Here is a 27,134-nt window from a genome sequence, read left to right on the forward strand (position 1 = left end):
CGAATCGTGGGCGTGAAAAGTTGGATTGCGTGGGGCATATTTGGATGAAAATAATATGAAATTATTTAAGGATATACCTTGTGTTTTTCTATACCACACATGCATGCTCTAATTTATTTATTTAAATTAAAAAAATCTGAGGAAATCAACATTATTATGCACATTAATGAACTAATTAATTATATAACTCCGGACAAGAAAAAAATTCCCGAGGAAAATAATAAAGACGATGAATTAGTCTCATGCTGGGGATGTCTGTTGCAATATTTCTTTTCAGGAAATAAAAATGGCGAAAGAAAGTTGCAAAGTAATAGTGTGTGTGTCAAAAGCAAGAAAAGCTGGGGGTCACAAATCTAAAGTTTTCAGATACAGTCCTTTGAGTTATTCCCGAAATTTTGAAGATTATTGGCGAGATGATGATGATTTCGATGACTTTTCACTCCGAAGCTTTTCATCCAGGTATGCGGCGTCTCATACATCGTCATCCACTTCTACCTAGCTAGCTAATTCATACCAACATATATATCATGTGTAAGAAATTATAGAAACCTACGTACAATATCCATCATCATCAATTGCATGCTCGATCGATCATCATACACATATGTATGGTTTTATACTTAAAAGATGCCTAATTAATTGCATGTGGCACGTACTGTTTTGGGGTTTTATAATTCTTGTTGCATTATATATATATATATATATATATATATATATATATATATATATATATATATATATATATACTCAATACGATATTCTCATTTTTAAGTTTCGGAACATTATTCACTAATTTGTATAATTAGTGACAAAAATTTATATGCCTAACATATCTTATTAATCATTCGTAATATATTTTAAAATATTAATATCCCACTGTATTACGATAGATTGAATAACAAGATTTGTATTGAATTGAAAAAGAGAGAGGAAGGAGTTCTGTACATTTGTGTATTTATATACACTTACACAATTAACTATCTCTTAACTAACTTCTAACTATTGTTAACTAATTCTAATATCTAATATCCCCCCGTCAAGATGGACCATAAATGTTTTTAATGGACATCTTGGACAGTAATGAAGATAAGGATGATCTAGGTAGTGATTTTGTGAACATGTCCGCTAGTTGAAGATGTGTGCGAATAGGTAGAAGCTTAATAATTCCTGCCGCGATCTTTTCACGAACGAAGTGGCAGTCAATCTCAATGTGCTTTGTCCGTTCATGAAATATTGGATTGTTGGCAAGATGAATGGATGGTTGATTATCACAATAGATGGTAGCTGGAGTTGTAAGAGGAACCTGCAGATCTTTAAGTAATTGAGTAAGCCAAATAACTTCACTTGTTGTAGCTGCCAAGGCTCGGTATTCAGCTTCAGTGGAGGACCTGGAAATGGTCACTTGATTTTTAGTTTTCCAGGATATTATGGCATCCCCTAAAAAAATGCAGAAACTAGTAACTGATTTTCTGGTGTCCACACATGCAGCCCAATCAGCATCAAAAAATGCCTTCAATTGAATGGATGAAGTTGCTGAAAAGAAAATTCCTTGACCAGGAGTAGACTTTAGATAACGTAGAAGATGATATGCAACATGTAAGTGTGGAGTGCGAGGCTTAGCAATGAATTGGCTTAATTTGTGCACAGCAAACATGATGTCCGGTCTTGAGAGAGACAAGTGGAGAAGTTTGCCAATAAGTCGTCTATACTGAGTGATATCCTCAAGAGGATCACCATCAGTAAGATTAAGCCGCAATCTTGGTTCCATTGGCACATTTGTAGGCTCAAGCAAGATAACCAGTGTCTTCAAGTAAATGAAGTGTATAATTACGTTGAGACAAACAGATGCCCTGTGAGGATCTAGCAATTTCGAGACCAAGAAAATAACGAAGGTTACCCAGATCTTTGATTTTGAAAGAGCGGTGAAGGTCAGCCTTGAATTCATGGATGAAGTCAGAAGATGGTCCAGCAATGATGATATCATCAACGTACACTAGAAGAGCTAAAATGAGGAACCTGAGCCTCTAATGAATAATGAATGGTCTGACTGAGATTGAGTAAAACCATAAGTAATCAAGACAGCAGAGAATTTAGTGTACCATTGTCGAGAGGCTTGCCGAAGTCCGTAGATAGATTTTTGGAGTTTGCAAACAAACTTTGTAGAATCTGTACAAGAGGACTTAGGGTGAATGTACCCAGGTGGAAGATCCATGTATACATCTTCTTGTAAATCACCATTTAAGAATGCATTGTTGACATCCAATTGAGCAAGATGCCAATGTTGATTTGCAGCTAAAGCAAGAAGAACTTTGACCGTAGTGAGTTTGGTAAATCACCATTCAATATATGCCTTCTTGTTGAGTGTAGCCCTTAGCTACTAGGCGAGCTTTGTATCGGTCTATGGAACCATCGGATTTATGCTTGATTTTGTAAACCCAACGGCATCCAATGGCTCGAATGCCTGAAGTTAGGGGAACTATAGACCAAGTATTGTTAGCTTCCATGGCATCAAGTTCTTCTTTCATAGCAACTCTCCAAGAATCATATTGGACAGCTTGATGAAAGAACTGAGGTTCAATCTGAGTAGAAATGTTGAGCACAAAATCTCTGTATGGTTGAGACAATGAGTCATAAGAAAGATAAGTATTGAAGGGATAGGAAGATGTTGATTTGGGTAGTGGTTGACAATTTAACATGTGACAGTGATAGTCCCTAAGGTAAGATGGTTGTCTAGAAACTCTGAAAGATGTTCGAGTTGGAGCCATATCTGAGATTTCTGTGGTTGTATTAGATATATCAGCATGAACATTGCTGTCAGGGGGTGAGGTTGGAGCAATTTGATGTGGAACCTGATAATGATCACTGTCATCTTGAGCTGGAATGGGTATCACTATATCAGGAAAAGGATCAATGAAAGAATCCGCTGAAGATATAGAAAGAAAAGAAAATATAGATTCATGAAACACCACATCATGTGAGATAAAAATTTCATTTTTCTTAATATCTAGCAACTTGTATCCTTTCATGCCTGAGGGATATCCTAAGAAAACACAAATGCGGGCTCGAGGTTGAAACTTGTCACGATGTGCAGACAATGTAGATGCAAAAGCAAGACATCCAAACACCTTAAACTGAGCATAATCAACAAGTTGATGATATAACAGCTCATAAGGAGATCTATTGTGCAGAGAAGTAGAAGGTATCCGATTTATCAGATAGGTGGCTGTCAAAACACATTCATTCCAGAACTTGATCGGCACACGGGACTGAAAAAATAAAGAACGAGCAACATTGAGTAAGTGTTGATGTTTTCGTTCGACTACTGAGTTTTTCTGAGGTGTTTGAACACAAGAAAACTGATGTAATATTCCCTTGGTTTGAAATAACTCAGTAAATGCAAGTTCTTTAGCATTATCAGTACGAAATGCCTTAATCTTCTTGTGAAATTGAGTCACAATCATAGCACAAAATCTGGAAACAAAACTCAATGCTTCAAATTTATGTTGAAGAAGAAAAACCCATGTGAACCTTATTGAATCATCAACTAATGTCAAAAAGAATCGTTGATTGTTGTGTGTAGTAACACGATAAGGACCCCATATATCACAATGGACCAAATCAAAAGCAGCTAAAGATACATGATGATGTGAAACAAAAGGTTGTTGGATCATGTTTTAAGATCATAGATCTGATACCCGGTGCAGCGGAAGTTTAAAAAGTTTTTATATGGAACGATTCCATATCATGGGTATCAAATACTAACGATTAAATTATGCAAGTAAAATAATAATAACAATTAATATTTTACCTCTTCAAGCTATGGCTTGATTATGGACTCCAACAGATTAAATCTGCTCTTGTTGTAAATCCCAGGAACTAATGACTTGCTCGATCAATCTCCGGAATTAGGTCCACGAACAGAAAACTAAAACCCTCTGATTGATTGCACTAGAAATCAATCAGATGTTTATCGAAGAGATTAAACAGATTTGATATGTCAATTCAGAATGTAATTTTTCATAATAACCACAGACTGAATTCTCTCAAAAGGGAGAGTGGATTTTCGAAAAATCCTTTTTTTTATTTTGTGTAGTTTTCGAAAAATCAAGCTTGGAATAACTTGTGATTTTCGAAAATTGCATATCATGTATTAATAATTTCTAGTCTGGATTAAGTTATATGTCTATTAGGACATTAACTCCTTAGGGCTCATAATCCATAACTTAAGCCCAACAAGTCAAGCCTGTTGTTATAGAAATTAATATAAAATTTATCATGACTCCGATTGATAAACTGATTTCACCAATGTGCACAGAAACCATTTCTGTACCTTTTAAAGTCAAGATAATTTTTCTGAATCCGAATTCAGTGATTTCCAAAAATGCCCATCCCTATGTCATTTTAGAAAATTCCACTCCCTTTAATTAAGAAGTCCAACTTCTCTTTCATTAAATTTAACTCTTTAAATTTAACTATCTCAACGGGGATTAGTAATCCATTACTTGTGTGACCCTCAATGGTTCAGGGATACAGCTAGCCGTGGGCTCACAACTCTTTGTAACTCGAAACAACAATATCTGACTTACCCATCGAATCATGGTAAGAGCGCCTAGCAAAATCGCCCCATGATTCCCTAGGTATCATTGATAGTGCCTGCAAGAACTAATAGGTTTTGGTTAGCGTACAGTACGATCCCTTCATCCATATATCCTGATCGAATCAACAACCATTGGTACATCGAGAGTCGTTCGAGATTCGATAACTATGCAATGCATCTTGAAGATCAAATAGTGACATCGCATGTGCTACTAGGAAACCAAGTAACCTAAATCACATCGAGTACTCTGGCCAGAGATTTGTCACACTAATATCTCCTCAGATCGCATAGGATATCCACACTCGCAAGCGTGTGGTGAATCCTTGACAACAAAGCATCGACTCCTATATATGTCGTAACTGTACCCAATCCCGACACCTGATGAAACGACTACTACTAATAATAAATGCGGAATTTTTTTTTAAATACTAATTAAAATAGATGTATATACATGCCCATACATATATACACAAAAATAAACAGATTTAAAAATAGCTCAAATAAAATGCAACATTTAATAGAGTAAATGTCTGAGTCATGCATTAAATAAAAATGATGTTCTAAACAATTGAATAAAAGTTTGCATGCAATGAAGATATTTGAATAAAAATATATATACTAGTACCAACCACTGAAAATGAATAAAAAGAACGACATGTTTAATATTCCATAAAAACATAATCATGAAGACTCAGACGACGGCCGCGGGGGATCACTGCATGCCCACTCATATGTCCTCGCCTCCGGTGGGTACTATGTTCTCTACGTACTCACCTGCACAATACCAGTGCAGTGAGCCTAGAAGCCCAACATGCTAACATAACAAGGATTTAAAATAATTTAAATCACTTTAATACTAATACATACCATATACATGAATGAGCATGCTTAAAATAATATCATGACATAACATAACTTAAATTAACTTAAATATCATAATCATACATAATACATAAACATTGTTGAGCAAATTATTTTCTAACATCGCATGGTTGTATCCATAGTGTAACCTTAAATCATACATTAAATACTGATCAGCGTGGAAACCAACGTACGTGGCGGTGACGAATCACCTCTTAAATTTGGCAGTAAACTGCCCTTCAATAGTTCACATATGGGGACGAATCCCCCTCAAATTGTCACACTACTTCAACTTCCAACATAAAAATGATTTTTCTTTTGCTCAACCTTAAACATTAAATCATGCATAAAAATTATTTCATGAATGCATGTACTTAAATAAAATGTGTGTCCTTCATATATATTTAATTTAATTTTTTATACTAACATATAAATACTAAAATAACATTCATGCATAAAATAATTAAATATATATTTAGGACACATGCAATTTCTCATGGATTGTACTGAACTGCTGGCCCTAACACTCAAGCCCATTTACTTAAATTTGGCCCCTTAACACTGAGACTGGCCCATTAACATACTTAAGCCCAACAATACATTTCTAAGCCCAATTAATTAATTAAAGCCCATTAAAACACTCTTGGCCCAATAACAACTTATTCTGGCCCAATGGGCCCTAAAGCCCAAAGACTGGCCCAATAACTTCCATGGGCCCCCAAGGCCCATAAAAATTCGTGGACTCACTTAATTAACTTAATTAAGCCCAATAATAATTAAATTAAACCCAAAATAATTAAATGGAACCCAAATCATTTTATTTCCAATTAATTGGCCCAAAAACCAATTAAATCATAAAATACTTTAAAATTAAAAAGACTCGAGTTCGGCCCACCTAACCCAGACCCGGACCAACTTAACCCGACCCACTACCCTACTGACCCGACCCGGACCACTCAGACCCGGCCCAGATCACGAACCCAGCCCATCCCGTGACCCCTCCCCTTGCTTCCTCTCGGCCGCGAGCAGCAGCCCTTCTAGGGCTGCTGCCGCCCTGCTCCGGCCGCCCCTGGCCGGAGCCCCGCCGCCCAGACGTAGCCCACGTCTGGGCGGTCCCAACCTGACCCTAGCCCTGACCCCATGCAGCCCACGCACCGAGCCCAGCACCCACTTCCATCAAACCCTAATCTGCGCCCCCTTATACCCGATCTCCTCTTGTAGCTTTTCTGGGCTCGATTGGCTCGAACCACTGGAGCCACTCGAGTCTAGAACACCCTCACACATCCTAGGTAGCCCATACCAGCAGCTAGGCACGCCATGGAGGAAGAAAACATGAGCATGAATGAAGAACACACACGATCGAGCACCAAGAACAAAACCAATTAGATTTCTGAAAAAACTCAAGAACAAATCGATGCATACACGACACATACATAATATTCACTGATATTGTGCAAAAAAGAGGAATAAAAACATGCCTTGCACCGTCGGTTGAAGAGAAATAAATGTAGATGACGATTCCGGGACGACGGGACGACGATTTAACTTGAAAACCTCAAGAACCGGGGATATGGAGTCTTCTTGGAGGCTGCTGATCGGTCGAAGAAGAAATGAAGGAGAGGGGGTGGCGGCTGTGTGAGAGTGATCGGGTGAGGGGTTTGGGTAGAATAGGTTTAGGTTTTTAATTTAATTAAAAGTAGGTTTTAGGATAATTAAAATATTAATAAGAGTTTTTAAATATAAAACATATAACTTAAAAACTCTAATTAAGAAGTAAAATCTGATAACTAAAATTAAAATCCCGAAATATATAATTAAGGGAATTTTAAAAATAATTAAAAGTCACTATTTTGGCTAAATTTGAATAAAAACGGACTCCTAAAATTATATAAAATTAAATACTAAAATTTTTGAGGTAATAAAATTCAAAATAGTATTTTTGGGCTCTTAAAAGGCTCACGAAATAAATTGGATAGAAAGTTGTCATCTCGTCCGTCCACGGTCCCGTCTACGCGATAAAATAATTCAAATACCAATAATTCATAAAAGTCACTAATTATGGGTTAAATGCTTGAAAATAATTTAAATCATGCACCAATAATTCACATAATAATTTAACCCATAATCTAAAATTTTAAATAAATAAATTTCCTAATTATGCATGCAAATTCACGTATTTAAAATACCGGGTGTTATAATTCTCCCCCCCTTAAATTGGATTTCGTCCTCGAAATTAAAGTACTTACCCGAACAATTCCGGGTAGCGAGTCCTCATATCTGCCTCGGTCTCCCAAGTAGCTTCCTCCTCCGAGTGATTCAGCCACTGGACTCTGACCATCGGTATGACATGCGTCCTAAGCCTCCGCTCCTCCCTAGCCAAGATCCGTATAGGCCTCTCCTCAAATGCTAACTCCGGTGTCAACTGAAGAGGCTCAAAATCCAACACATGTGACGGGTTCGAGATGTATCTCCGAAGCATGGATACATGGAATACATTGTGCACTGCCGCTAGCCCTGGTGGTAGAGCTAAACGGTAGGCCAACGTGCCAACTCTCTCCAAGATCTCGAATGGCCCTATATACCTCGGATTAAGCTTGTCTCTCCGGCCAAATCGCACTACTCCCTTCATAGGTGACACCTTCAGGAATACGTGATCACCTACAGCGAACTCCAAATCTCGTCGTCGTGTATCTGCATAACTCTTCTGACGACTCTGAGCAGTCCTCATGCGATCCCGAATCTGTGTCACAATATCAGCTGTCTGCTGCACAATCTCAGGTCCAAGTAAAATCCTCTCACCAACCTCATCCCAATGCACAGGAGATCTGCACCTCCTTCCGTACAATGCTGCATAAGGAGCCATACCTATAGACGACTGAAAACTGTTGTTATAGGTAAACTCCACTAATGGCAGTCTCGTCTCCCACGAGCCCTGAAAATCGATGACACAAGCTCTCAGAAGATCCTCGAGAACCTGGATCACTCTCTCAGACTGACCATCTGTCTGGGGATGGAATGTTGTACTGAACAAAAGTCTAGTCCCCAATGCAGTGTGCAAACTCCTCCAAAACGCAGACGTAAATCTTGGATCTCTGTCTGATACTATCGACACTGGTATGTCATGCAGTCTAACAATCTCCTTAATGTAAAGCTCTGCATACTGTGTCAACGAGTAAGTAGTCCTCACCGGTAAGAAATGAGCTGACTTTGTGAGTCTATCCACAATCACCCAAATCGCTGTGCAACCTCTGGCACTCCTCGGTAAGCCAACCACAAAGTCCATCGTAATATTCTCCCATTGAAAGAGTGGGTGCCCGGTAAGCCAACTTGTGGCTAAGGGCTTTGATGACTCTTTGTATAAATAATCTTTTGTTTAATATTATTTACACTTTTATTAATGGCAATGACTTTATCTTTCTTCATATTGTTATATTGTGATATACTATTATTATTTTGATAAAGACCTTGAATATACTATAGTGTATGTAAGATGTGGTAGAACATGGAGATGTCTATCATGAAACACATCTTATAGTCACTGTATATTCTAAACTGTTCCTAGTCGATTGAGCCGTCCGATAATAAGGATAAGGATCGCTCGAGTTTGAGACTAGCATTTGCGATGTGGAGTACCACGTTTCATTGGTAAGGAACATAGAGATGTTCGAAGCATGCAAATGGATATTCATATGATGAATGATCGAACTACCCTATCCGGACTTTCCAAGTGGTTATCACTTATCGAGTGGATATAGTCCGCGGTTTTGGTTGTACACCATTAGTCCTTACTACTTGAAACATCATTGATATATGCTAGTACTGTGCTTTGACTCGTTTACCGACTCTATTGGGGTCATAAGGTGTCGGGATTGGGTACAGTTACAACACATATAGGAGTCGATGCTTTGTTGTCAAGGATTCACCACATACTTGCGAGTGTGGATATCCTGTGCGATCTGAGGAGATATTAGTGTGACGAATCTCTGGCCAGAGTACATGATGTGGTTTAAGAAATGGTTTCTTAGTAGCACATGCGATGTCACTATTTGATCTTCAAGATGTATTGCATAGTTATCGAATCTTGAACGACTCTCGATATACCAATGGTTGTTGATTCGATCGGGATATATGGATGAAGGGACCGTACTGTATGCTAACCAAAATCTATTGGTTCTTGTAGGCACTATCAGTGATACCTAGGGAATCATGGGGCGATGTTGCTAGACGCTCTTACCATGATTCGATGGGCAAGTCGGAAATTGTTGTTCCGAGTCACAAGGAGTTGTGAGCCCACGGCTAGCTGTATCCCTGAACCATTGAGGGTCACACAGAGTAATGGATTTTTAATCCCCGTTGAGATAGTTAAATTTAAAGAGTTAAATTTAATGAACAAAGAAGTTGGACTTCTTAATTATGAGTAGAGGAGTAAGATTTCCTAAAATGACATAGGGATGGACATTTTTGGAAACCACTGAATTCGGATTCAGAAAAATTTATCTTGACTTTAAAAGGTGCAGAAATGGTTTCTGTGCACATTGGTGAAATCGGTTTATCAATCAGAGTCACGATGAATTTTATATTAATTTCTGAACATGCGGGCTTTGCTTGTCGGGCTTGAACTTATGACTAATGGGCCCTAAGCTGTTAGTGGCCTACATTATAAATAAGTTATTGCAGTACAGAAATTACACACAACAGGTCACAAAATATTTTTAAAACCCTAGCTGCGTTTTTAATAAGTGGCCGCCCCCTCCCTCCCTCTGCTTGAAAAATCCAGCCTGTGAATTTTGAATTGCAGTCTGGTTTAACGGATCAAATTCGTTAATCTCTTCGTAGAAACTTCTGATAGATTTTCTAGTGCAATCTATCAGAGGGATTAAATATCCGTTCGTAGACCTGATTGAAGAACAGTTCGTCCATCAGTTCCAGGGATATACAACAAGAGCAGAGCAATCTGTTGGTGTCCAAAATCTCGATTCGAGATTAAAGGTAAAATTTTTATAATCATTATTTAATTTTTACACATACAATTTAATCGTAAGGTTGATACCCATTATGGAATCGTTCCATATAAAAAATTTTAAACTTCCGCTGCACCGGGTATCAATCCTAATTGATCTGATCGCCGCGTTATCCAATAGTGGTATCAGAGCCAGGTTGCTCAGATCAAGCGATTAAATTAATCGATTGTACAAAAATTTTTTAAGCCTCGGTTTTTGAAACAAAATAAATATTTAAAAATAAATTTTTTTTTTCGGGAAAAAACCCGGGCAGCGATTGGATCGCTGCCCGGGGCAGGGGCAGCGATCGTCGCTGCCCGGCCCGAGCCCTTTGGGGCGCGGGCAGCCCGGGAATGTCCCGGGCGGCCCGCGGAAAAATTAATTTTTAATTTTTTAAATTAAATTTTAATATGTTAAAATTCTATTTTTGGTCCGATCGAAAATTGTTTTTGATTGGTCCACGAGGCGTTGGATCGAATTGTTCGAGTCCGAAAATTTTAAAATTGATTTTTGGATAAATTTGAATTTTTGGAAAATTTAAATATTTTATCCGTTAAATTGAATTTTGAAATTAATTATTTTTGGTACAATTGATGATAAGATATGATCTTATGGATATATTGAGTAAAATATGATTTTATGTATAAAATTGGATTTTATAGATAAAATATGATTTTATTTGATAAAAAGATAAAATATGATTTTGTATGTAAAATAAGATTTTATATATGAAATATGATTTTATCATTTTAAATTTAAATTGCCATTGCATGTTATCCAATAAATTAATTTTAAATAAATGTTATTGGATAAGGATGATCGATTGCCATGACCAATTTTGTAGGTGTATGTTAGGAATTTACATTTGTTTTTATTGTTGTTGGTTTTATTAATGGGCCTGGTTTATGGCCCAATATGAATTGTCATATGTAATAAAAGTGGGCTTGGTTTATGGCCCGTTCCCACCCCTTAAAAATGTATCCCCTACTTGTCATTGTTATTTATTGTAAATACATTAGATTTAGTGGGAGATCAAGATTTGAAGATGGAGGTGGGCCCAGCAGACAATAAAGACAGAAGAAATGTAAATTGGAAGCAAATGTAATAGGATTGCATTGCATACTGCATCATATTACCTAGGATTGGACTAAGACTCGTGATTGACAACCACGGGTCGATTAGAAATGGAATCGATCATCCTATATAATATGTGATATTATAGTTGTATGCATGTTTTAGACAAAATTGTGTGAATCCGACAAGCATACAAAACTTTAAAAACGATGAGACAAATTTTATAATTAAAATCCCTCATTTTAAATATGATTTAAAATTGATATCAAGATAAATAAAGGAAATTTAAATTTGTTTAAATGTTCCTACCTTCCATCAACGATCAATGTATGAGATGCTACCCGCGGATACGGTCCGGCTCATATTATTGGGGGGGCCCGTTCGTCGAAAAGCTGTACATTGGATCGACACATGTTGTAAGTTGGGTGGAACTCCCATGGGATCGGCTCATATTATTGGGGGATCCACATGACGACCGTCCATCACAACTTAATATTGATGGGTCATCTTGACATGTCACAATAAACGGCATCATATTATTGGGCCCTTATTGGACATGAGGTAAAAACATGGAGGTTGCTTTGGAAGCAATTGGGCTCTACCTTTTGAAATTATGGTTGGCTGATATTATTCGGGACCATAGATTGTCAATTGGACTCCATGTTCTCACTAAGGAAAATAGTTTCCCGTTTTCACTAGAGGGTAGTGAAATCGTTAAAATAGTGGGAGTGAGATTCATAAAATAAATTTCGCCTATTTTATGTCTTAGTAAATTGCTTAAATAATCACTGATATTTGTCTGTTTCTTTTCAGTATTTCATAAGATGAATTCGCGTAATCCACTTTTCTCGATCCTCGAACAAAATAAGTTGACTGGCGCAAACTATACGGAATGGTTCCGTAAGTTGAAGATTGTCTTGACTTCGCAGAAGATGCTCTACGTGTTAGAAAAATCTCCTCCGAAGGAAGCACCAGCTGACGTAAGTCCGGAAGAGTTAGCCAAGCTTGATACATGGTGGGACCATGATATCAAGACCAAATGCTATATGCAAGCCTCGATGTCTGATGAACTCCAGAGGCGATTTGAGGACACCGTGAATGCTGCTGACATTCACGTTCAACTCAAGGAACTTTTTGGGGCTCAATCGAGGGCTGAAAGGTCCGCTACTGTAAAGGAGCTAATGACGTGTCGCATGCGTGAAGGGACTTCGGTCCGTGATCATGGGGTACGAGTGATTTGGCTCATACAGAAGTTGGTAACCCTTGATTTGGTGTTGGAGCATGAACTCAACGTGGACTTACTACTTCTGTCTCTTCCTTCTTCGTTTGACGGATTTGTGGTGAATTTCAATATGAACAAGATAGAGGCCTCCCTTGAAGAGATGGTCAATATGCTTGTGACATATGAATCCACATTAAAGAAGGATAAACCGACTTTCTTGGTGGGCTCCTCTTCTTTTGCTAAGAAGGGGCCAAGTACAAAGGGCAAGAAACGTTCTGCCCCACCCAAGAAAATCGAACCCGAGAAGAAGTACAAGACAAAGGCTTCAAACATGAAAAAATCCAAGGATGTTTGCCATTACTGCAAGAAGCCCGGTCATTGGAAGCGTAACTGCAAGGAATATCTAGAGCAGTTGCGAACTGTGAAGGGTATGTTCTATATTGAAATAAATGTTTCACTTAATACTACTTCTTGGGTATTGGATACCGGATATGGATCTCACATTTGCAATGATTTGCAGGTGATGACAAGAAGTCGCAGGCTTAGAATGGGTGAGACCCAGCTAAGGCTTGGAAATGGTTCCAGAGTTGAAGCTAAAGCCGTGGGAGATGTTTATTTAATTTTGCATAACAGTTTTAAGTTACTTTTAAGAGATGTTTTATTTGTTCCGGATTTGATTAAAAACATTATTTCTGTTTCTATGTTTGATAGAGATGGTTATTCTTGCAATTTTGTGAATGAGATTTGCAATATTTACAAGAATGAATGTTTAATTGGAAATGGACAACTTGAAAACGATCTATACAACTTAAAACTAAAAGACGTTCCAATAAATTATGTTGATAAACCGGCAACAACAAACAAAAGGAAAATCGATAGCCAAAATCCGGCAAACCTTTGGCACGCTAGGCTAGGTCATATTTCCTCAAGGAGGATGAACAAGCTAGTGGGAGAGGGCATGTTTGATATGTCTGATATTAACTCTCTACCTACTTGTGAATCCTGCCTAAAAGAAAAAAATGACTAAATCTTCTTTTAAGGGGAAACCTGAGCGTAGTCAAAATCTGTTGGATTTGATCCATACAGATGTTTGTGGTCCATTTAGAGTTGGTACTCAATATGGCCACACCTACTTCATTACCTTTACTGATGATTATTCGAGGTCTGGGTATTTATATTTAATGAAATATAAGTCTGAAGCGTTTGAAAAGTTCAAAGAATTCAAGGCTGAAGTAGAAAACAAGCTAGGTAAAAGTATTAAAGCACTTCGATCGGATCGAGGTGGAGAATACTTAAGTACCGAGTTTTTGGACTATCCAAAAGAGAATGAGATTCTTTCTCAGTGGACTCCTCCTATGACACCACAGCTTAATGGTGTATCGGAGCGTCGTAATCGAACTTTGTTGGACATGGTTCGGTCCATGATGAGCTTCACTGAGCTTCCACCTTCATTTTGGGGCTATGCGCTTGAAACGGCGGTATTGTTGTTGAACAACGTCCACACTAAAGCAGTGGACAAAAAACCATACGAGTTATGGAATGGCAAAGCTCCTAAGTATTTGTACTTGAGGATTTGGGGATGTCCTGCTTACGTGAAGCGGACAGTGGGAGATAAGTTGGATAGTCGATCCAGCTTATGTTATTTTGTAGGGTATCCGAAGAATTCAATCGGATATTATTTCTATTATCCTGCTGAAACAAAGGTGTTTGTTTCAAGGAATGCCACCTTCTTGGAGAAGGAGTTCTTATTGAATAAGAAAGGCGAGATGATGGAACTCGAAGAAATTCGAGAAGAACCCGAAATACAAAATAACGATCCTACACCTCAGGAACCATTGATAGACACGCCTGTACCTAGAAGATCCGAGAGGACTTCTAGACCTTCTATTCGATATGGTCTTCTTCTTGAAGGGGATCAAGATGAACCCGATGTTGGATGTGATCCAAGAAACTTCAAGGAAGCAATTTCTGATGCGGATTCAAATTTATGGCTTGAAGCTATGCAGTCGGAAATAGATTCGATGCATACAAACCAAGTTTGGTCTTTAGTAGATCCTCCCGATGGAATTGTTCCAATAGGGTGTAAATGGATCTACAAGAGAAAGCTTGGGCCTGATGGTAAGGTATTGACCTACAAGGCGCGATTGGTGGCGAAAGGCTATACTCAAAGACAAGGAGTTGACTATGATGAAACCTTTTCACCAGTTGCAATGTTCAAGTCCATAAGAATCCTTATTGCCATAGCTGCATGGTATGACTATGAGATATGGCAAATGGATGTGAAGACTGCTTTTCTTAATGGAGACATTAAGGAAGAAATCTATATGAAGCAGCCTGAGGGGTTCACATCCATGGGAAGCGAGCATAAGGTATGAAAGCTTCAGAGATCAATTTATGGTCTAAAACAAGCATCAAGAAGTTGGAACCAGAAATTTGATGAAACAATAAAAGATTTTGGTTTCATCAAGAATCCGGAGGAACCATGCGTGTACAAGAAAGTAGTTAAGGATGCTGTGACATTCTTAGTACTTTATGTTGATGACATCCTACTCATTGGGAATGATGTAGGGATGTTGCAGTCAACAAAGATATGGTTATCAGGTAGATTCTCGATGAAGGATTTGGGTGAGGCATCCTATATTCTTGGGATACAGATCTATAGAGATAGATCTAAGAGAATGATAGGACTCACTCAATCAACCTACATCGATACCATATTGAAACGGTTTTCAATGGATGGGTCCAAGAGAGGACATCTACCCATGTGTCATGGAGTTTCTCTATCCAAGTCTATGTGTCCCAAGACTGATGAAGAGATAGAGAAAATGACACATGTACCATATGCGTCAGCCATAGGTAGTATCATGTATGGGATGATATCTACCAGACCGGATGTAGCATTTGCTCTGAGTGTCACGAGCAGATATCAAGCTAATCCCGGTCAAATGCATTGGAAAGCCGTGAAGGACATTCTTAAGTACTTACGAAGGACTAAGAATATGTTCATGGTATATGGAGGAAGAGAACTAAAATTGGAAGGCTATACCGACTCTAGCTTCCAAAGTGACGTGGATGACTCGAAGTCAACCTCTGGATTTGTGTTCATGCTCAATGGCGGTGCTGTCTCTTGGAAGAGTTCCAAGCAGGACACCACAGCGGATTCCACCACTGAAGCAGAATACATTGCAGCATCAGCTGCTGCTAAAGAGGCCGTTTGGATGAGGAATTTCGTCCAAGAGTTGGGCGTCATTCCTGAAGTTGTTGGTCCAGTCCCGGTGTACTGTGACAACACGGGTGCCGTTGCTCAGGCAAAGGAACCAAGGTCTCATCAAAGATCCAAACACGTACTGAGGAAATACCACATCATCCGGGAGATTGTGGAAAGAGGAGACATCACTGTCGAAAGAGTGGCCTCTGCAGACAATATCGCTGATCCATTTACTAAGCCCTTGTCAGGACCATTATTTGACAAACATCGCGAAACAATGGGTCTACGTAGTATGACTAGTTGGCTATAGGGCAAGTGGGAGATTGAAAGAGTGGGTGCCCGGTGAGCCAACTTGTGGCTAAGGGCTTTGATGACTCTTTGTATAAACAATCTTTTGTTTAATATTATTTACACTTTTATTAATGGCAATGACTTTATCTTTCTTCATATTGTTATATTGTGATATACTATTGTTGTTTTGATAAAGACCTTGAATATACTATAGTGTATGTAAGATGTGGTAGAACATGGAGATGTCTATCATGAAACACATCTTATAGTCACTGTATATTCTAAACTGTTCCTAGTCGATTGAGCCGTCCGATAATAAGGATAAGGATCGCTCGAGTTTGAGACTAGCATTTGCGATGTGGAGTACCATGTTTCATTGGTAAGGAACATAGAGATGTTCGAAGCATGCAAATGGATATTCATATGATGAATGATCGAACTACCCTATCCAGACTTTCCAAGTGGTTATCACTTATCGAGTGGATATAGTCCGCGGTTTTGGTTGTACACCATTAGTCCTTACTACTTGAAACATCATTGAGACTCTATATGCTAGTACTGTACTTTGACTCATTTACCGACTCTATTGGGGTCATAAGGTGTCGGGATTGGGTACAGTTACAACACATATAGGAGTCGATGCTTTGTTGTCAAGGATTCACCACATACTTGCGAGTGTGGATATCCTGTGCGATCTGAGGAGATATTAGTGTGACGAATCTCTGGCCAGAGTACATGATGTGGTTTAAGAAATGGTTTCTTAGTAGCACATGCGATGTCACTATTTGATCTTCAAGATGTATTGCATAGTTATCGAATCTCGAACGACTCTCGATATACCAATGGTTGTTGATTCGATCGGGATATATGGATGAAGGGACCGTACTGTACGCTAACCAAAATCTATTGGTTCTTGTAGGCACTATCAGTGATACCTAGGGAATCATGGGGCGATGTTGCTAGACGCTCTTACCATGATTCGATGGGCAAGTCGGAAATTGTTGTTCCGAGTCACAAGGAGTTGTGAGCCCACGGCTAGCTGTATCCCTGAACCATTGAGGGTCACACAGAGTAATGGATTTTTAATCCCTAGTTAAATTTAAAGAGTTAAATTTAATGAACAAAGAAGTTGGACTTCTTACTTATGAGTAGAGGAGTAAGATTTCCTAAAATGACATAGGGATGGACATTTTTGGAAACCACTGAATTCGGATTCAGAAAAATTTATCTTGACTTTAAAAGGTGCAGAAATGGTTTCTGTGCACATTGGTGAAATCGGTTTATCAATCAGAGTCACGATGAATTTTATATTAATTTCTGAACATGCGGGCTTTGCTTGTCGGGCTTGAACTTATGACTAATGGGCCCTAAGCTGTTAGTGGCCTACATTATAAATAAGTTATTGCAGTACAGAAATTACACACAACAGGTCACAAAATATTTTTAAAACCCTAGCTGCATTTTTAATAAGTGGCCGCCCCCTCCCTCCCTCTGCTCGAAAAATCCAGCCTGTGAATTTTGAATTGCAGTCTGGTTTAACGGATCAAATTCGTTAATCTCTTCGTAGAAACTTCTGATAGATTTTCTAGTGCAATCTATCAGAGGGATTAAATATCCGTTCGTGGACCTGATTGAAGAACAGTTCGTCCATCAGTTCCAGGGATATACAACAAGAGCAGAGCAATCTGTTGGTGTCCAAAATCTCGATTCGAGATTAAAGGTAAAAATTTTATAATCGTTATTTAATTTTTACACACACAATTTAATCGTAAGGTTGATACCCATTATGGAATCGTTCCATATAAAAAATTTTAAACTTCCGCTGCACTGGGTATCAATCCTAATTGATCTGATCGTCGCGTTATCCAACACCCATTTCCATTCCGGAATAGGAAGAGGTCTAAGAAGTCCTGCTAGATGCTGATGCTCTGCCTTGACTTGCTGACAAGTCAAGCACTCTGACACCACTCTCCCGATGTCTCTCTTCATCCCGGGCCACCAATACAATAGCTGCAAATCTCTGTACATCTTCGTACTTCCGGGGTGAATGGAGTACGGAGATGTGTGAGCCTCTGCTAAAATCTCAGCTCTCAACTGATCGACGTTCGGTACCCACATCCTACCACGGTACTAAACAATGCCATCCACAACTGTATAAAGACGACCACCCTTGGCCTCATCTCTCTGCCTCCAACGCTGTAACTCCTCATCAGTAGTCTGTCCAACTCTGATCCGATCTCGCAGAATCGGCTGCACCGTCAACACTGACAAACTCGGTGCATGACCACTCGAGTAAAACTCCAAATCAAACCTCTGAATCTCGCTCTGCAGTGGTAGCTGCACTGACAAACACGATACCACTGACGACTTCCGACTCAAAGCATCGGCCACTACATTAGCTTTACCTGGATGGTAGCTAATGTCACAGTCATAATCCTTCACTAACTCCAACCATCTCTGTTGCCTCATGTTCAACTCCTTCTGAGTGAAGAAGTACTTGAGGCTCTTGTGGTCCGTGAAAATCTTGCACTTCTCGCCATACAGGTAGTGCCTCCAGATTTTCAAAGCGAAGACCACTGCTGCTAACTCCAAATCATGTGTCGGGTAGTTCTGCTCGTGAATCTTCAACTGCCTCGACGCATAAGCAATAACCTTACCACACTGCATAAGTACTGCGCCTATACCTAGCTTAGACGCGTCGGTGTACACCACTAATTCCTCGTGTGGTACTGTCATCGCTAAAACCGGTGCGGTAGTGAGTGCTTCCTTCAGCTGATCGAAGCTCCTCTGACAGTCTGGACTCCAAATAAACTTCGCATTCTTCTTGGTTAAGGAAGTCAAGGGTACTGCAATAGAGGAAAAACCCTTGATGAACTTCCTATAATATCCTGCCAAACCCAAGAAACTGCGAATCTCCGAAGCATTCTTCGGAATACCCCAATTCTGCACTGCCTCAACCTTCGACTGATCAACTGCAATCCCATCTCTCGAAATAATGTGGCCAAGAAATGCCACCTGCTCGAGCCAAAACTCGCACTTGCTGAACTTGGCATACAAACGATGATCCCTCAAAGTCTGCAAGGCTGTCTGTAGATGCTGTCTATGCTCCTCAATGCTCCTAGAGTAGATCAAGATATCATCAATGAAGACTATGATGAACTGATCTAGATACGGCTGAAAAACTCGGTTCATGAGGTCCATGAAAACCGCTGGAGCATTGGTCATCCCAAATGGCATCACTAAGAACTCGTAATGCCCATACCGTGTCCGGAAAGCAGTCTTGGACACATCTGCATCTCTAACCCGCAGCTGATGATAACCAGATCGCAGGTCGATCTTGGAGAACACTGAAACTCCCTGCAACTGATCAAATAAATCCTCTATCCTCAGCAGTGGATACTTATTCTTCACTGTGATCCTATTGAGCTCTCGATAATCGATGCACAGTCTCATACTGCCATCCTTCTTCTTCACAAATAACACTGGAGCTCCCCATGGAGAAAAGCTAGGACGAACAAAGCCTTTCTCTAATAATTCCTGTATCTGCTCCTTCAACTCTTTCATCTCGGTAGGAGCAAGTTTGTATGGTGCCTTAGAGATAGGCACGGTGTCTGGCACTAAGTCAATGCTGAACTCTACATCTCTCACTGGTGGAATTCCTGCAACATCCTCCGGAAAGACATCTGGAAAGTCACGAACCACCTCTATCTCTGATAATGATCTGCTAGATGGTTCTGAGGCCGTGACAATACTCGCTAGAAACCCCTGGCAACCCCGTCTCAACAACTTCCTCGCCTGAATAAGAGATATCACCTGAGGAAAATCACTGCTCTGAGATGCATGGAAAGTAAACGGGTCGCCTCCTGACGGTTTCACTGACACTGACCTCCGACGAAAATCAATCGAAGCTCCATTGACTGTCAACCAGTCCATACCCAATATCAAATCAAAGCCGCTTAACGGCAAAACCACTACATCTGCGCGAATGGAGTGTCCCTGTAGCTCTAACTCCAGCTCTCGGATGACACTAGAGGTAGTAATAATCTGCCCTGACGGCATAGTAACTCATACCCACTGTCAATAATCTCAGGTGTGATGCCTATCCGCCTGATAAATTCCAGGGAGATAAACGAATGCGTAGCCCCTGAATCTAGCAACACAAACGTTGAGTTGCCTCCAACTAGAATTCTCCCTGCACGCAGAAAATTCCCAACAATTTCATACCACTACTAAACTTTTCCCCAGCGAGTCACTACTAACCCTTAATTCTAATCACAAGTAAAACATGCTTCTTATTCTAACATGCAGATAGATAACCCAAATAGCAACAATTTCGCAAGAAACGAGATTCTTAACCAAAGGAAAAATCATAAAATACTAGGGATAAGATATACCGGTGATCAAGGAGGTGTCTGGGTCTGCCTCCTCTGCCTGCATGACGAACACTCTACCAGCCGTGTTCTTCTTCCTCGGGCAGTTAGCTATCTGATGCCCTGGCTCTCTGCAGTGGTAACAAACTCCTGCTCCCAACAGACAAGGTCCCGAATGCATCTTCTGACACTTCGGGCAAGTAGGAAAACCTATAGCATTAGGGGCCCCGCCCCTCTGCTGCTGTGGCCTCTGCTGCTGCGGCCTCTGCTGCGGATTCGGGCCCTTAGCCGGCCCAGTAAACTGCTTCTTCGCAGGGGGCTGCGAAGATGGTCGCTGATACCCCGACTGAATCTGTCTCTTCCCCTGCTGCTCTCGCTGCATCTCTCTCCTACCCTCTTCTGACCTCAGTGCTCTACTAACTGCCGCCTCATATGTAGCAACTGCCATCATACGTACGTCGTGCTTGATATCCGCTCTCAGTCCCTCCACAAACTGCCTCATCTTCTCCGGTGGACTGTCTGCAATCAGGGGCACAAAATTACAGCCCCTCTCGAACTGGCTCACGTACTCAACCACTGACCTGTCCCCCTGCCGGAGACTCATAAACTCCCAGATCATGCGACTCCTCACATCCTTCGTGAAATACTTGGCGTAGAAGACACGCCTGAACTATGCCCAAGACAGTGTAGGGAGGTGGACTCCCCTGACAGCACCCTCCCACCAAAGAGCTGCGTCTCCCCTCAACATATACGTCGCTGTCCGCATCTGTGATCCCCATATATGCAAAGATGGACTCCAAAGAACGAATCCACCCCTCAGCCACCAATGGATCGGTGGTACCAAGGAACTCCTTTGGCCCCTTCTTCTGGAACCGCTCAGCTATGTCCTCCTCATGGGACATTCTGGGACGTGAAGCCTGCTGCTCTAACAGAGCAGTAACTCCTGCCATCAAAGTAGCATTGGACTGCTCCAATGCTGCAAGTGGGTTCTGCGGAGGTGGAGGTGGAGGTGTAGATTCCCCACGTCTGTTCATCGGTCTGGGAGGCATTCTGCACCACCACATATTTTTTTACGTAAATCGCCATGCATAACTAAGTAATTAAAAATTTTCTGCTAACATAAATGCTTAAGTCTTAAACATGATACTACTAGATCATACTAAAAGCAATTAAAACTTACAGATTGGTAGCGTGGATTTCTGAGCTCGCATAGCAGTGATGACCCCACCAAGAACGCGTCTCTGATACCAATTGAAACGACTACTACTAATAATAAATGTGGAATTTTTTTTTTAAAATACTAATTAAAATAGATGTACATACATGCCCAAACATATATGCACAAAAATAAACAGATTTAAAAATAGCTCAAATAAAATGCAACATTTAATAGAGTAAATGTCTGAGTCATGCATTAAATAAAAATGATGTTATAAACAATTGAATAAAAGTTTGCATGCATTGAAGATATTTCAATAAAAATATATATACTAGTACCAACCACTGAAAATGAATAAAAAGAACGACATGTTTAATATTCCATAAAAACATAATCATGAAGACTCAGACGACGGCCGCGGGGGATCACTGCATGCCCACTCATATGTCCTCGCCTCCGGTGGGTACTATGTCCTCTACGTACTCACCTGCACAATACCAGTGCAGTGAGCCTAGAAGCCCAACATGCTAACATAACAAGGATTTAAAATAATTTAAATCACTTTAATACTAATACATACCATATACATGAATGAACATGCTTAAAATAATATCATGACATAACATAACTTAAATTAACTTAAATATCATAATCATACATAATACATAAACATTGTTGAGCAAATTATTTTCTAACATCGCATGGTTGTATTCATAGTGTAACCTTAAATCATACATTAAATACTGATCAGCGTGGAAACCAACGTACGTGGCGGTGACGAATCACCTCTTAAATTTGGCAGTAAACTGCCCTTCAATAGTTCACATATGGGGACGAATCCCCCTCAAATTGTCACACTACTTCAACTTCCAACATAAAAATGATTTTTCTTTTGCTCAACCTTAAACATTAAATCATGCATAAAAATTATTTCATGAATGCATGTACTTAAATAAAATGTGTGTCCTTCATATATATTTAATTTAATTTTTTATACTAACATATAAATACTAAAATAACATTCATGCATAAAATAATTAAATATATATTTAGGACACATGCAATTTCTCATGGATTGTACTGAACTGCTGGCCCTAACACTCAAGCCCATTTACTTAAATCTGGCCCCTTAACACTGAGACTGGCCCATTAACATACTTAAACCCAACAATACATTTCTAAGCCCAATTAATTAATTAAAGCCCATTAAAACACTCTTGGCCCAATAACAACTTATTCTGGCCCAATGGGCCCTAAAGCCCAAAGACTGGCCCAATAACTTTCATGGGCCCCCAAGGCCCATAAAAATTCGTGGACTCACTTAATTAACTTAATTAAGCCCAATAATAATTAAATTAAACCCAAAATAATTAAATGGAACCCAAATCATTTTATTTCCAATTAATTGGCCCAAAAACCAATTAAATCATAAAATACTTTAAAATTAAAAAGACTCGAGTCCGGCCCACCTAACCCGGACCCGGACCAACTTAACCCGACCCACTACCCTACTGACCCGAACCGGACCACTCAGACCCGGCCCAGACCACGAACCCAGCCCATCCCGTGACCCCTCCCCTTGCTTCCTCTCGGTCGCGAGCAGCAGCCCTTCTAGGGCTGCTGCCGCCCTGCTCCGGCCGCCCCTGGCCGGAGCCCCGCCGCCCAGACGTAGCCCACGTCTGGGCGGTCCCAACCTGACCCTAGCCCTGACCTCATGCAGCCCACGCACCGAGCCCAGCACCCACTTCCATCAAACCCTAATCTGCGCCCCCTTATACCCGATCTCCTCTTGTAGCTTTTCTGGGCTCGATTGGCTCGAACCACTCGAGCCACTCGAGTCTAGACCACCCTCACACATCCTAGGTAGCCCATACCAGTAGCTAGGCATGCCATGGAGGAAGAAAACGTGAGCATGAATGAAGAACACACACGATCGAGCACCAAGAACAAAACCAATTAGATTTCTGAAAAAACTCAAGAACAAATCGATGCATACACGACACATACATAATATTCACTGATATTGTGCGAAAAGGAGGAATAAAAACATGCCTTGCACCGTCGGTTGAAGAGAAATAAATGTAGATGACGATTCCGGGACGACGGGACGACGATTTAACTTGAAAACCTCAAGAACCGGGGATATGGAGTCTTCTTGGAGGCTGCTGATCGGTCGAAGAAGAAATGAAGGAGAGGGGGTGGCGGCTGTGTGAGAGTGATCGGGTGAGGGGTTTGGGTAGAATAGGTTTAGGTTTTTAATTTAATTAAAAATAGGTTTTAGGATAATTAAAATATTAATAAGGGTTTTTAAATATAAAACATATAACTTAAAAACTCTAATTAAGAAGTAAAATCTGATAACTAAAATTAAAATCCCGAAATATATAATTAAGGAAATTTTAAAAATAATTAAAAGTCACTATTTTGGCTAAATTTGAATAAAAACGGACTCCTAAAATTGTATAAAATTAAATAATAAAAATTTTGAGGTAATAAAAATCAAAATAGTATTTTTGGGCTCTTAAAAGGCTCACGAAATAAATTGGATAGAAAGTTGTCATCTCGTCCGTCCACGGTCCCGTCTACGCGATAAAATAATTCAAATACCAATAATTCATAAAAATCACTAATTATGGGTTAAATGCTTGAAAATAATTTAAATCATGCACCAATAATTCACATAATAATTTAACCCATAATCTAAAATTTTAAATAAATAAATTTCCTAATTATGCATGCAAATTCACGTATTTAAAATACCGGGTATTACACCTGATGACCCTCATAGAGTAGGTAAACGAGTCAAAGTATAGTACTAGCATATAGAGTCTCCATGATGTTTCAAGTAGTAAGGACTAATGGTGTACAACCAAAACCGCGGACTTATCCACTCAATTAATAATAACCACTTGGAAAGTTCGAATAGGGGTAGTTCGATCATTCATCATATGAATATCCATTTGCATGCTTTGAACATCTCTATGTTCCATACCAATGAAACGTGGTACTTGGCATCGCAAATGCTAGTCTCGATCTCGAGCGATCCTTATCCTTATTTGCAGACGGCTCATTTGACTAGGAACTCTTTAGAATATACAGTGACTATAAGATGTGTTTCATGATAGTGATCTCTCTTTATTCACTATCTCATCTTACTTACACTATAGTATATTCAAGGTCTTTATCAAAACAACAATAGTATATCACAATATAACATTATGAAGAAAGATAAAGAAAATGCCATTAATGAATGTAAATTATATTAAACAAAGATTGTTTACAATAAAAGACTCTTAAAGCCCTTAGCCACAACTTGGCTAGCGGGGCATCAACTCTTTCAATCTTCCACTTGCCCTATAGCCAACTAGTCATACTACGTAGTCCCATTGCCTCGCGATGTTTTTCAAACAATGGTCCTGGCAAGGGCTTAGTAAGTGGATCAGCGATATTGTCTGCAGAGGCCACTCTCTCGACAGTGATGTCTTTTCTTTCCATGATCTCCCGGATGATGTGGTATTTCCTCAGTATGTGTTTGGATCTTTGATGAGACCTTAGTTCCTTTGCCTGAGCAACGACAACAGTGTTGTCACAATACACCGGGACTGGACCAACAACTTCAGGAATTACGTCCAACTCTTGGACGAAATTTCTCATCCAAACGGCCTCTTTAGCAGCTGATGCTGCAATGTATTCTGCCTCAGTGGTGGAATCCGCTGTGGTGTCCTGCTTGGAACTCTTCCTAGAGACAGCACCACCATTGAGCATGAATACAAATCCAGAGGTTGACTTCGAGTCATCCACGTCACTTTGGAAGCTAGAGTCGGTATAGCCTTCCAATTTCAATTCTCTTCCTCCATAAACCATGAATATATTCTTAGTCCTTCTCAAGTACTTTAGAATATCCTTCACAACTTTCCAATGCATTTGACCGGGATTGACCTGATATCTGCTCATGACACTCAGAGCAAAGGCTACATCCGGTCTGGTAAATATCATCCCATACATGATATTACCTATGGCTGATGCATATGGTATGTATGTCATTTTTTCTATCTCTTCGTCAGTCTTGGGAGACATAGACTTGGATAGAGAAACTCCATGACACATAGGTAGATGTCCTCTCTTGGACTCATCCATAGAAAACCTTTTCAATATGGTGTTGATGTAGGTTGCTTGAGTGAGTCCTATCATTCTCTTAGATCTATCTCTATATTGATCTGTATTCCTAGAATATAGGATGCCTCACCCAAATCTTTCATCGAGAATCTACTTGATAACCATATCTTTGTTGACTGCAACATCCCTACATCATTCCCAATGAGTAGGATGTCATCAACATAAAGTACTAAGAATGTCACAGCATCCTTAACTACTTTCTTGTACACGCATGGTTCCTTTGGGTTCTTGATGAAACCAAAATCCTTTATTGTTTCATCAAATTTCTGGTTCCAACTTCTTGATGCCTGTTTGAGACCGTAAATTGATCTCGAAAGCTTGCATACCTTATGCTCGCTTCCCATGGATGTGAATCCCTCGGGCTGCATCATATAGATTTCTTCCTTAATGTTTCCATTAAGAAATGCAGTCTTCACATCCATTTGTCATATCTCATAGTCATACCAAGCTGCTATGACAATAAGGATTCTTATGGACTTGAACATTGCGACTGGTGAAAAGGTTTCATCATAGTCAACTCCTTGTCTTTGAGTATAACCTTTTGCTACCAATCGTGCCTTGTAGGTCAGTACCTTACCATCAGGCCCAAGTTTTCTCTTGTAGATCCATTTACACCCTATTGGAACAATTCCATCAGGAGGATCTACTAAAGACCAAACTTGGTTTGTATGCATCGAGTCTATTTCCGACTGCATAGCTTCAAGCCATAAATTCGAATCCGCATTAGAAATTGCTTCCTTGAAGTTTCTTGGATCACATCCAATGTCGGGTTCATTTTGATCCCCTTCAAGAAGTAGACCATATCGAATAGGAGGTCTAGAAGTCCTCTCGGATCTTCTAGAAAGAGGCGTGTCGTTTAATGGTTCCTGAGGTGTGGGATCGTTATTTTGTATCTCGGGTTCTTCTCGAATTTCTTCGAGTTCCATCATCTTGCCTTTCTTATCAAGTAAGAACTCCTTCTCCATGAAGGTGGCATTCCTCGAAACAAACACTTTTGTTTCAGTAGGATGATAGAAATAATATCCGATTGAATTCTTCGGATACCCTACAAAATAACATAAGGTGGATTGACTATCCAACTTATCTGCCGCTGTCCGCTTCACGTAAGCAGGACATCCCCAAATCCTTAAGTACGAATATTTAGGAGCTTTGCCATTCCATAACTCGTATGGAGTT

The 27,134-nt window shown here is 39.8% G+C and overlaps 1 protein-coding gene across 1 annotated transcript in view; it reads left to right on the forward strand.

The window, feature by feature from the left end:
- Positions 1-271: 271 nt before the first annotated feature.
- LOC140866599 (transcription factor bHLH93-like) overlaps positions 272-27,134 on the forward strand; it is a 63,340-nt gene continuing 36,477 nt past the window's right edge. The window contains exon 1 of the mRNA XM_073271625.1: positions 272-459. Within this exon, the coding sequence (XP_073127726.1) occupies positions 287-459 (173 nt within the window). The 5' untranslated portion in view covers positions 272-286. The remainder of the gene's footprint in view (positions 460-27,134) is intronic.

The sequence above is a fragment of the Henckelia pumila genome, chromosome 4, assembly GCF_033568475.1.
Source record: "Henckelia pumila isolate YLH828 chromosome 4, ASM3356847v2, whole genome shotgun sequence".
NCBI lineage: Eukaryota > Viridiplantae > Streptophyta > Magnoliopsida > Lamiales > Gesneriaceae > Henckelia > Henckelia pumila.